The sequence below is a fragment of the Drosophila yakuba genome, chromosome 3R (assembly GCF_016746365.2).
Source record: "Drosophila yakuba strain Tai18E2 chromosome 3R, Prin_Dyak_Tai18E2_2.1, whole genome shotgun sequence".
Lineage (NCBI taxonomy): Eukaryota > Metazoa > Arthropoda > Insecta > Diptera > Drosophilidae > Drosophila > Drosophila yakuba.
In genome coordinates this window covers 29,654,380-29,666,196 of record NC_052530.2, presented here as the reverse complement: position 1 = coordinate 29,666,196, position 11,817 = coordinate 29,654,380, and the positions used below count along the sequence as shown (strand labels likewise).

Below are 11,817 nucleotides of genomic sequence, written 5' to 3'. Positions count from 1 at the left end.
CACCATAAGCGATCATTTGTTTGTCCGGGATTGTGGCACGGAATACTCCGCCGGATCCCGTGTCGATGTGCTGATTTACGGCGAAGCTTGCACGTGAAGTGGCTGCTGGCCGGTATTGTCGTCTTCATTATCTCTATCTTTATCTCGAGCGATGTCTGCAGAGGCCGCTGTTTGTCTTCTTCGGAACGGATAAAGTAAAGATAATCAAGGGGTACCCTCGGCGGCACACACTGCGTATGCGCGTCATTTGCTATTTGCTATTTGCACTTGTCTGACTTTTGGCTGCCATTCAGCCAGCGAACGCTGTAAAGAGTTTATCTCCCGTTCCGAGGGAGCCCGTCAATGCCACTTATTCGGTTCTTTTTATAGGCTGGGTTTATTATATTACTGGATTTGAGATTCGAGATTTGAGGAATACAATGGAGAGCGGCTTAAAGTGCGGTCTATTGTCGTGGTCTTACGTTCTAGTTTCTATGCGTCTGATATTCACGTTTGAGTCTAGTGAGGCGCATTCGACTTTCCCGACAAAAATAACTGGCTCTATTAAAAGATAAAAATATATAGGTACCATATTAGGCCTTCTGAAATCGTACTATATATCACAGTTCATTCTTTGTCTTCTTCAGAAACATTTGTTCTTTTTAATAGTTTACTAATCTAGTTGTCACGGAAGACTGTTCCTTAAAAAGTTTGTGTATCTAGCAAACAGCAGTCATGTTTTTCGAAAATGCACGTGATCATTTTATGCGATATTTACCAGTGCTTACAATAGACAGGGGTGAGATCAAAGTCAATATTAATCTTGACAGTTGATGCCATAGTGGGCTACTAAGATACAAGCATGCACTATGTTTATGCGATGCACTTTTTACGAATACTCTAAAATTTGAAAGTCACTTGAGAGTAAAGGGGTATTCTAAGTTCGTTTGAAAGTATTTAGCAAGCGGAAGGAAGCAAAAAAATAGTTGAAAAATTCTCCCAAGTATCGTATAAACCGGGTATAACAAGATCTCATGCTCTTTAGAAATCGTGAAATCTCTTAGCATAAACGTGGTAGTAGAAAGGCATTTGGGATGGTGATGATAGATTGCCGACATTCAGAGCGTTGTAAATCTTAATCTGCTCCGCCGGCTATCTTTATGGCCAAACAGATAAATCGAAATAAAATATGGGGAATGGGTAAACTTCCACTGCAAGTGACGCGCTTTTTGGACCCGTTCATTCCCCTCTGTTTGCACTAAGTTAATTATTATTACATAGGGTCGTGCTGATTTTCCACGCTTGACTAGAGAAGCTCCAGCGATCTGAAGTTGAAGTGTACCTAGAGTACGGAGCTTGGTACAGGGCCGACTAGTTTTTACTTATTGTACATATACTTTTCATTGAACCATACTTATCTGTCAAGATCAAGGTAATACATTGTTTTAATTTCAACATTTGTATCATTTCCAAGCTGTAAGTTATTTTATCAGCAATATAGACATATTTTATGAAATGGAGAAGAACAATAATTTGATTAGCTACTTGTAGCCACCTTTTATTAAACACTTTTTCATGTCACGTATAAATTTTTGCTAATATTGCGCGGGAGTTTTTGCGGAGAGATTCTATAAGTATGCACCTGCAATCGAAAGCTGTGCAATCGCAGGCCGCAATTTGTTGGTTTATGACTAGCATTAGAGAAAGTTGTTGTATAAAATTTTAACTAAATTTTAGCTAAGGTCAGACACTGAAATAAATTGGCACGCATTGCTGTCTTACTTTCTAGTTTATTTATCTCATAGAAGAAGCCATCAGAAATTTCTAATCAAAGTATCAAAATATTTGGCAACAGCGTGCGTTAATTTATTGCCAAGTCTGACCTTACCCTAACGAGGTGTAAACTTAAAGGGGTAACAGAAGGTCGAAACGAAAATAATAATAGAAAACAGTGTCGAGCAGGCGAGTGCGTCCACCCACTATGAGAACTTCTTGGCGGTGAATCCTGCCCGCACATTACTGGTGGTGGCCGATTTCACAGTCGTCCTGCTCGTTTTGGTCACGGTTGCGGTGTCATTACTGCTGGTGTTGCTGATGTCCTTTGTCGTCGTCGTGGTGGTGCTGCTGCTGTTGTTGTTGCTGCTGCTGCTGCTATTGTTGTTGTTGTTGGTGCTGCTGCTGCTCCTTGTGACCGTGGTGATGCTGCTGCTGCTGGCACTCATCAAAAGAGGACGACGCGGCGGCATCCGTTCGTTGACCGCATCCAGGCCCTTGGCCTCCTCAAAGGAGTGGATGTGCGAGGATGCGGTCAGTCCTTCCAGAGCTGCGGGTTCACAGAGTCGAGTGGGAATGGAAAACAACTCAATTAATAATCGGCGTGGCAGTGTCTTGGCAATAAGTTTGGAGTACAGTTATCAGGCAGTTTGATTACTTGACTATTTATTAAAAACAATGAAGTCTTGTTTGCGAATAGCTTTGCTTCATGAGCCGTGACAGGCAAACATTTAAACGATTTTTTAGCAAAAATCTAGATTGAAAGATTGTGCAAATCGAGTTATAATGGCTGCCAAAAAATCTGACTTATAGCCAACAATGACATCTGTGTACGTTGTTTAGTCAATTTAGAAAGATGTGTGCCAGGCACATCGGCTTCATATTGCTATTGACCTCTCTGTATTTTGCAGTGAAGGTAATTAATTTGAAGGATACGCAAATATAAATTCTTTTATGTAAAACCACTTTTTAAGATATTCGCCAAGTTCGAATTCACCAACATCGTCTGCACGTCGTTGGATAAATCCTTTGATGACTTCGAGTATTGCTATCTGAAGTCAGTGAATCGCAGCTATAAATATCTATCGATCAAAGTTAAACTGTTTAAGACGCCGATCACGAAGCTCAAGGTAAGCAGAGTGTAACATTTGGCTAAGACATTGTTTTTGATATATGTGTTCGATTAGGTCCATGCAGTACTTTTCAAGCGATACAACGGCTACAGGCCTTTCATGTTCAACGTGACACTGGATGCCTGCAGGTTTCTGAATAATACCAAGCGCAATCCGCTAGCCTCGTACTTCATGGTGTTCCTAAAACCGTACTCCAACGTTTATCACACATGTCCCTTCGATGTGAGTAGGTCCTAATACACCTGAGTTGAGTTAATCGAATTGCCTGATTCTAGCACGATTTAATTGTGGAGAAACTGGATGTTAGATATGTAAATCATCAAGTAACGAAGGTCTTACCCTTCCCAGAAGGCTCCTATCTACTAGAAACAAACTGGATTGCCTATGACATCAAACGAGCTGTGGTGAAAATATATAGCACACTATCCTAATCGATGGCACATTACCAAACTAGTCAAATTTAATGACATGTGTAAATGGTAGACAACCAAAATGTGGTTGGTTTTTGATAAGCAAAACTGAACTAAACTCATTATGTGAATTCATTGTAATTTTCTGGCGTGGCGGAGCTATTAATTGTTTTGATAATTGATTTGTAATGTTGATTCAATGAAATATTAATAGGTTTCTGTAAACTATTTTAACTAGTTAGTTGCTATTGAAACATGGGTATACATAAATGTGGTTTATTGGTGCTTTTTGCTCTTTCATATTCAGTAGTTCAGGTAAGAGATTTGAGCTTAGGTAAAATACAAATCAATCTTGGTCTTCCGCAGATATCGTCAAAATTCGAGTTTACAAATATCCGGTGCAATTCCTTGGACAAACAATATTCCGACTTTGAGCATTGCCTTATAAAGTCGATCAATCGAAGCTACAAGTATGTGACGATTAGGGTTAAGTTGTTTAAAACGCCACTAACAAAAGTGAAGGTATTTAGATGATTTGCTAAACAAAATGTTCAATTGCATAATCATTTTTCTCAGATCAACGACGGATCCTCAAACGATTCGACGGTTATAACGGCTACAGACCCTTTATGGTCAATATGACAGTGGATGCGTGTAGATTCCTGGAGAATATGAATTCGAACCCGATAGCCAATTATCTTTATGGTTTCGTTAAGCTCTACACCAACATGAATCACAGCTGTCCCTATGATGTGCGTATACCAATCAATTGACTCTGATCTGTGTTCATACCATCGACTTACTCTGATCTGTGTTCATACCATCAACTGACTCTAATCTGTGCTAATTTTTATGATTTTCTTACAGCACGATCTCCTTGTCGACAAACTACCCATACAGTTCGTTAACTACCAGGTCACAAAGGTTCTGCCCTTTCCAGAAGGCGATTACGTATACGAAACTCATTGGTTTGCCTACGACATAAAGAGGGCAGTGGTTAAGGTATACGGAACTATATCCTAATAAATTTCTAAATGCCCATGTAAAACATTATTTTAATTTGAACCTGGGAATACCTAATGTGCTCTTCTACTTACCCTCCTTGAGGGAATCCCTTCCTCCTGACAAGGCGCCCACTGGCAAGGCGCCCGTGGGCGTCAGACCCTTCAGCTGGAGCACGCTCTCCGACTCCTCCCTGCGGGAAATGGGAAAATATTGAATTATTTGGCTGAATCCGGCGGATTATCGAGGGCGTTATTATGCACCTGAGAATGGAGAAGACGCGCGACATCTTGCCAATGGCCCGTATCTTATTCCGTATTATCTCTTTGCGCAGCGCCGACATGGAAGCTGCGAATTGAGGGCTCGATTAGACGGAATCTCGCTGGGTCACGATGGGTAAATGTAATGGTAATCAGCTGGAAAACTCGCTGAAAAGCCGATCAAAGCAGGCCGCAAAGCAATAACTAAGCTTTTCTATCTTCGCTCAGGCGTTTTCTTCGTTGGCTCAGGCATTTTTGGCAGTGGCAGTAGCAGTGGCAGTGGCATTTACATTGGCAGTGGCAGTACCTTTTGGCTTCACATTGGGCCTGCGTTTAATACCCGGCTTACCTGGCTTACTGGGCGTATTATTGTTATTGTTATTATTGCTCGCGTTCGCCGGCACGAGCACAATTTTCTTGCGGAGCTCTTTTTGGTCATGTTTTTGGACGTGTTTTGAGTGGAAAGTTGTTGGTGTTGGTACATAAATTATTATGGGTGTTGGTAGTAGATTTGCAGTTGTCGCAATTCGGTATTTGGTTTCGGAAAATATTTTTAATAGAAGATTAGTTTTTGTAATTCACGTGTATCCGCATTGGCCCACAACATCCAAAGCACCACGACATTCACACACACAGCCTCGTACGGACAGCATCACTCTGTGGATCCCCAAACTTACCTTCCTCCAGCTCGTCATCGGGTCCTGCGACCAGCTCATCGTCGGAGCAGATGTTCAGGATGTTCACCAGCATCTCGGTTACCTTTGAATTTTATGGAGATTGGAAAGTTGCAATTAGCAAGACAGCTTGATTGGAAATCACTTACAAAGGTGCCTTAAATATTGCTGCATACTTTAAGACACTTACAAAGGTGCCTTAAATATTGCTGCATACTTTAAGACACCTTTGGAAAGCTAGTTCGAGTTTTATGGCTTGGTTCCATCAATGTACTCTAAATACAAGTGTTTATCCTCCTTTTTAGAAACCTACCTTCTCGCCCACGAAGGGCAGCGACCATGTGAAGACGTCCATGAAGTTGGGCAGCCAGTAGGGATGTGGCGAGCAGTTGAACTGGCGGATGTTCATCACGTTGTTCTCGTACTTGAGCACAGCTGCCTTTTGTCAAATGCGTTCGATGGTTGACAAAATCAGCGCGAGCGGAGAAAGAGACGGGGCGAGTGCCGGAGAAAGAGAGAGGGCAGTGAAGGTATTACGAACGCAGCGCGATTTGAACTCGCACCCGCTCGCAATGCAGCCAAAAAAAAGATTTCGTTATTTAAAAATAGCAAAGGCAGGAACAACAACAGCGAAATAAATAAACAACTCAGACAGAGATGGGGATACAGAGCAGAGGGAGAGGGAGATAGAGAGGTAGAGGGAGAGGGAGAGAGGTAGAACTAGCATACCTTGTTGTTGTAAACATCCAGATAGTTGGGGGCGGAGAAAATGGTGATTAGCGAGGGGAAGCCCGTAACCTGGTTCTTCCGATACATGCGATACCTGCGGATGCCAAAGGAGTTTGATTATCAGATGGAGCCACACGGAGATGCTACCGATCCTACCCCGCATCCTGGGCCTCGTGGGCCCTGACTATGGAGAGCAGGTTGTTCTTCTGCAGGAACTCACAGCAGGCCGAGTAGCTGAAGAAGTAGGAGCAACCGCGCACCGAGTTGTGCGAGAAGAACTCGTTGGTCTTCTCGTTGCCAAAGTCCTCCAGAGGATCGGACCAGAGCAGATCGCACATGGGCCCGTAGGCGGGTGGTTCCCTGAAACGATTGAGCTGGGAAAGCGCCACACAGTTGTTGCATTACTCGCACGATAGATATATAGATATTGTAAACATTTCAGCGCTGCTTTATTACCGTCTTGATGTCGTCGAGTGTGAAAATCTCGGGCGACAGACCGCCGTGAATGCAGAGGAACTGATGGTTGAGGAGGGCGGCGAGGGGCAGGCAGTCGAACGCCTCCATGCAGGCGTCGTAAATACTTTCCGAATACTTGATGATGCCTTCAACAGAGTAATATTAATGAATTAATGAAGGACGGCTGATTTATCGCCTGCATTCGCATTTAAAAGCGCATTAAGTTCCTGTAACAACAATCGTAAAGTGGCTGCTGCTTTGGGCGTTTGCTCATTTTATTCTTGGTGTAAATCAAGAGAAAACCCATAAAATTTCTAATAACTATCATATTCTGGCATTTAATTTCTATGACATAATTATACCCGTTACTCGTAGAGAGTAAATGGGTATACTAGATTCGTTGAAAAGTATGTAACAGGCAGAAGGAAGCGTTTCCGACCATATAAAGTATACATATTCTTGATCAGGATCAATAGTCGAGTCGATCTGGTCATGTCCGTCCGTCTGTCCGTCCGTATGAATGTCGAGATCTCAGGAACTACAAAAGCTAGAAAGTTGAGATTAGGCATACAGACTCCCAAGACATAGAAGCAGCGCAAGTTTATCGATTCATGTTGCCACGCCCACTCTAACGCCCACAAACCGGCAAAAACTGTCCGAGTTGAAGACTCTTCTTCGCACTTCCACTAGCTGAGTAACGGATATCAGATAGTCGGGGAACTCGACTATAGCGTTCTCACTAGTTTTTAAACTGTGTTTTAGGGCCAACTTACATTCCTGTTTGAAGGTGAAGTACTCTGTGAGGTGCCTGCACTCGTGATTGCCTCGCAGCAGGGAAAGTGTGGTGGGGTAGGTTATTTTCAGGGACCACAGGTAGAGAACGCACTGAAATGAAGTGTAAAGCTTATTGTAGAAAGAGAAAACCCTGATAAGTTCAAATATTGACCCACCTCAATACTGAAGTATCCCCTATCCACGTAGTCGCCTAGGAAGAGGTACCTGGTGGTGGCCGGCGGACCGCCCACCTCGAAGAGCTTCACGAGATCGAAGAACTGTCCATGGATGTCGCCGCACACGGTAATGGGTGCCTCCACGTCGATCATGTTCTTCTCCTCGCGCAGCAGGGCGGCTCCCTCCGTGATGATCCTCAGGGCCACCGCCTCCTCGATCCGCCCCTCCAGCAGAAAGTGCTGGCGCAGTGCGTCGAAGTTGGGTTTTCCCGTCTTGGGATCGTCGTACACCTCTGACATGGTCAGCTTGTGGGCAGGCGGCAGTGGAACATCTGGGGGGTACGTAAATAAACATATCATTTAAATACAATACGAGTTATAAAGAAGATAAACAAACAATTTGCATATAAAGTAATTAGCTGTATTAAGTATATCTTGTATTTCATATCTTTAATGACCTAAAAGGAAAATTGCTTGATATCTTTGCAAGCTCTTTGAAAATGCTGTTCCTAGAATAGCTATAGTTATCCTGATTTCTTTCGGTGTAGGCTTGCATTGATAGAATTATAATAAACACCGCTGTCTGACGGCGATGTGGGTTAACGAGGTGCTGCAACTTAGCGCCAATATTCGGTTTGGCCGCTTTTCTTGGCCCGGCTATAAAGAAAAGCGAAATTCCCAGAATGTTGCCAGATGCAGCCACATGAGGTTCGTACGCTAATTACAAAATTTGACTGAGTGAATATAAAAGTCGAAAATTGATTGGCACACACAAAACAAACAAACGTAATCACACACACAGCTAAATGTCAGGACGAACGCCATTTTTAATTGTCATAATTTGGGTAAATGCCTTGAATTTGGACGCAATGGCCAATAAAATGCCAATGTGTTGCAGTTGTTGCTTGTTATGGGTGCTCGAAGATAATTAAATTAATTTTTATGGGCCCAATAAACCGAAGAACAAAAGCGAGCACCGCGTTTTCATTTAAGGGTTTTACTTACGATGCCGAATAATTGATTAATTAAAATATTTTTACGGCAGAGTCCACGAATATATGGGTTATTAAAAGTTGAGTTATGCGAAGATCTATGCAAATCAGTTAATTATTTATTTAAAAATTATAGATGGGCTGTAAAATAAATGGAAACATTTTTTGAAATGGGGTAAATATACACGAATATGAAAATGTTTTCTTTGGCATGTTTATTTCTATTCCAATTGATTTCTTTTCCCATTGATTAGTTTTTAAACACGAAAACTTTACGATTGATGTAAGTGCAGCTATGCTATTGTTTTGAAAATTACAAGCATGACTTCCCAGATCTCAAAACACATTTTTTCGAAACGCTTTCCTCTGCCGACTGAAATGTTCAAAGAAAATAATTTGTGAAACCCTCAATTTTGACATTAATGACGGCGGTCAGCACATCGCAATGCCATTGAAGCATGATCGCATGTCATTAAAGATACAATCGCAGGAGGGAATCGTGTTTGGGATAATGCTCGATTGGGGTCCTATAGTACCAATCTATACGAGTATAGCCCATAGCCTATAGAGATCTTTACCATCGACCATGCGCTCCCTGGTTTTTGTGTACTGCATTTTCTGTTTGTTTCCACTGGCGGTTGTCGGGGTTTTCGCGGAATTCGACGAGGACTTTGCGGATTTGTCTGAACTAGAACTTTTTGATAGCGATGATTTTCTCGTCACCGAACTTCGCGTGGAGGCCGACATCTTGCTCGATTATTTATTCGGCCTCTGTTTTTTGTTATATTTTTTGCTATATTTTTGTTTTTTTTTTTATTAATTTTAATGCCTTCTGTTGGTGCGTTGATTTTTGGCGATTCCTCGGCACAATATATATTTTTTAATGGCTTGACTTTCGGCTGGTGCTGAAAGTGTTACTAGCACAGGAATTTAGATAATTATACGCCTTTGCCTAGCGTCTTTATGGACGAGACGGACGAGACACAAAAACACACACGAAACACACAAATATATTTAGGCAATAAATAAAAGTTGTTGTTATTAGAATTTGTATAGCTGTGGACTTTCTTGTATTTTTAGCCAGGCAATGCCAATATAGCGAGATAGAGACAACTTTGGCCCGCGGCGCACACGAAACAAATGTTGAACAATTAATATTTCAATTTGCTGCAATTATTCAGAGACGTATTAACTTTTCATTAAGTCATCACATTGTTTAACGGATGCTTTTGGCAAAGGGTAAGCAGCACTTCAATTGAGACGGAAAATTGCTCGACACTTTGTGCTAATTGCCCACAAAGCGAGCGGTTGCGAAAATAGCAATGGATTTATTTACAAATAGACGGGCAGACAGGCACACACATATATCACTTTGGTCACACTTTGTTTGCTATTTGCAATTATTGTTATTATATATTCTTGGACTAGTCCTTTGGGGATTCGCGGGGCCTTAGTCTCGATGATTTTCACGGGATACGACGACGCAACGCATTTCCCAAGTTGGCGCGACGCGATTTTCCTCGAAACTGAGCGAAATTCGCTGGCATCGTTTGGCATTCACATTCACATTCAGATTCAGATTCAGAAGCCCCCCAATTTGAAAGCACGAAGAAGATCGGCCGAGATCGGCGGATCTCACGCCCTTGACTCCCACCACTCTCCGCTGAAAATGAAAATATAAATAAAAATATACAAATACACCCCGCGCTCTCTCGTAGGGTTCCATCTATTTATTTATTTTATTGGGTTAATGTCACACACGCACTCTGGCATCTTCTTCGCCGAACTGCCCTTCTGCGATCGTCGCCGTATCGCCGACTGGGCGACTGACTACGCGACCTTCACAGACATTTACACATCTGCGATATGTCCACCCCCATCCCCATTTCTATCTCCATCCCCATCCCCATCCTCAAGTCCCATGCCCCATTCCGCATCCCCATGCCCCATTCCATGTCCACATCCGCTCTCAATGATTTTCAACTTGACCGTGATATTGATTGTGTGTGCGTGCGCTCTGCCTCCATGTTTGTGTGTGTGTGCGTGTGTGCGTTTGTGTGTGTTTGCCAGAAATTGGGCGCCAATAGGTGGGTGTCGCTATAATTATAGTCTTGACTTTGTGCGCGCCTCGTGCAAAAATATATGCGATCTACAATTAAAACGCGGTCTTTCGGTTCGCTTTAAATTCAAATTTCACTGCATTTTATTCCCAGTAAAAAATAGTTACATTTTAGCAATTAAGTACAAGTACACTGCTTTTACTAACATTAAACTGTAATTATTTATGTAACTTAGCATCAAAATTTAAGCAATACTTTTTTGGCAATTATTAGGAAAATAGTTTCAATAGTTTAATATAATTTTTTTGTAGCGCATTTGAAGTTCTGCACGACATTTAAATGCTTCGCTGGTGGAACCGATTTCATGCAACTTTTATGCGAAGCGTGGCAATATTTAAGCAACAATCTGTGTGGATGGCCACATAAAAGACACACTCACAAGCAAACAAACAATATGTGTGTTTTTGCCCCATCAATGTTGTTTGTCGCGATGGTCAATTGATATGTACGATTTCGCTGCTGAAACGCTATATCGCTCAACAGCCAGACAGTTCCATAATATATGCTGGGAAGGATGGCTCGTCCGCATCTCTGAACCTCGGAATCTCCGAATCCGAATCCGAATCCAAATCGGAATCGGAATCGGCATCCATTGCAATGGCAATGCACCCGCTGGCAGGCGAAATGCGCATCGATGGCACTTGGATGTTCGATTTGGCAAAGAGCGGAGACGATTTTACTTGGACGCCCCCGCAAATCCGCAAGTCGAAAGTCGCCGAGAGACAAAAGCGAGTCACACGACCGCCGCAGACTAGAAAGAAATACTTTCCGGTGCTAACCAGTGGGTGGGATTGGGCGTTGGGTGGTAGGGGCCACTGGGGCTGCGGGGGCTGTAAGTGTTCTGAAAGGGTGCGCGGAGGGGGGTGCAGGGGGGTCACGACAGAGAACTGATGAGAGCATTGCATTCCCGCGGCGAAATTTTGGCAAAAGCGCTGACAGCTCAACCAGTCCAGCCCCCCATCCTTCGCGGCGTATCCAATGGATACCGGGTACACCTAGAGGGTACTTAACGTTCGCATCCAATGGATACTGGGTATACCTAGAGGTGTACTTAACATTCGCAAGTGTCGCCGCGGAATAGAAGAGCTCAATAAGTGTCACTATGTACTTTCAATACTTAAAACAACATTAATATGTGTTGCAGATTATTGTGACATATTTTTGTGCTTCCATTTAGATAGTTATTTAAATATGGTTAACTTTGGGTTGCAAATGAAATTATTCATTTAGGCACATCATATAAAATAGAGGCATCCCATTAGCCAACCAATCAGCAATTACAAAAATGATATTCAGCCAATCTGCATTGAAATAATATTGAAATTAGCCGAAAATACAG

General features: G+C 42.5%; 3 protein-coding genes across 5 annotated transcripts; 2 read left to right on the top strand and 1 right to left on the bottom strand.

Moving 5' to 3' along the window:
- Positions 1-1,511: 1,511 nt before the first annotated feature.
- LOC6538959 (serine/threonine-protein phosphatase 2B catalytic subunit 1) lies at positions 1,512-9,904 on the bottom strand. 3 transcript variants are annotated; one of them, XM_015193646.3, is made up of 13 exons: positions 9,741-9,904; positions 8,937-9,275; positions 7,367-7,698; positions 7,190-7,301; positions 6,417-6,562; positions 6,117-6,334; positions 5,961-6,054; positions 5,545-5,670; positions 5,235-5,316; positions 4,907-4,984; positions 4,561-4,645; positions 4,393-4,490; positions 1,512-2,302 (listed from the first exon to the last, which is right to left on the bottom strand). In XM_015193646.3, exons 2-13 carry the CDS (start codon positions 9,103-9,105, stop codon positions 1,959-1,961), a joined length of 1,884 nt encoding a protein of 627 aa, XP_015049132.1. In that variant the 5' UTR covers positions 9,106-9,275; positions 9,741-9,904; the 3' UTR covers positions 1,512-1,958. The 3 variants fall into 3 exon arrangements, 2 of the variants coding, with proteins under 2 accessions (XP_015049132.1, XP_015049133.1); XM_015193647.3 differs by lacking the exon at positions 4,907-4,984 and having other exon boundaries at positions 8,937-9,904; XR_005561836.2 differs by lacking the exons at positions 1,512-2,302; positions 4,393-4,490; positions 4,561-4,645; positions 4,907-4,984 and having other exon boundaries at positions 5,545-5,666; positions 8,937-9,904.
- On the top strand, positions 2,572-3,379 carry LOC26534826. Its single transcript, XM_015193648.2, has 4 exons — positions 2,572-2,582; positions 2,684-2,882; positions 2,940-3,107; positions 3,161-3,379. The coding sequence occupies exons 1-4, from the start codon at positions 2,572-2,574 to the stop codon at positions 3,314-3,316; spliced, it is 534 nt and encodes a 177-aa protein (XP_015049134.2). The 3' UTR covers positions 3,317-3,379.
- LOC6538960 lies at positions 3,551-4,386 on the top strand. The gene is made up of 3 exons (XM_002099427.4): positions 3,551-3,818; positions 3,878-4,047; positions 4,163-4,386. Exons 1-3 carry the CDS (start codon positions 3,551-3,553, stop codon positions 4,316-4,318), a joined length of 594 nt encoding a protein of 197 aa, XP_002099463.2. The 3' UTR covers positions 4,319-4,386.
- Positions 9,905-11,817: the final 1,913 nt, after the last annotated feature.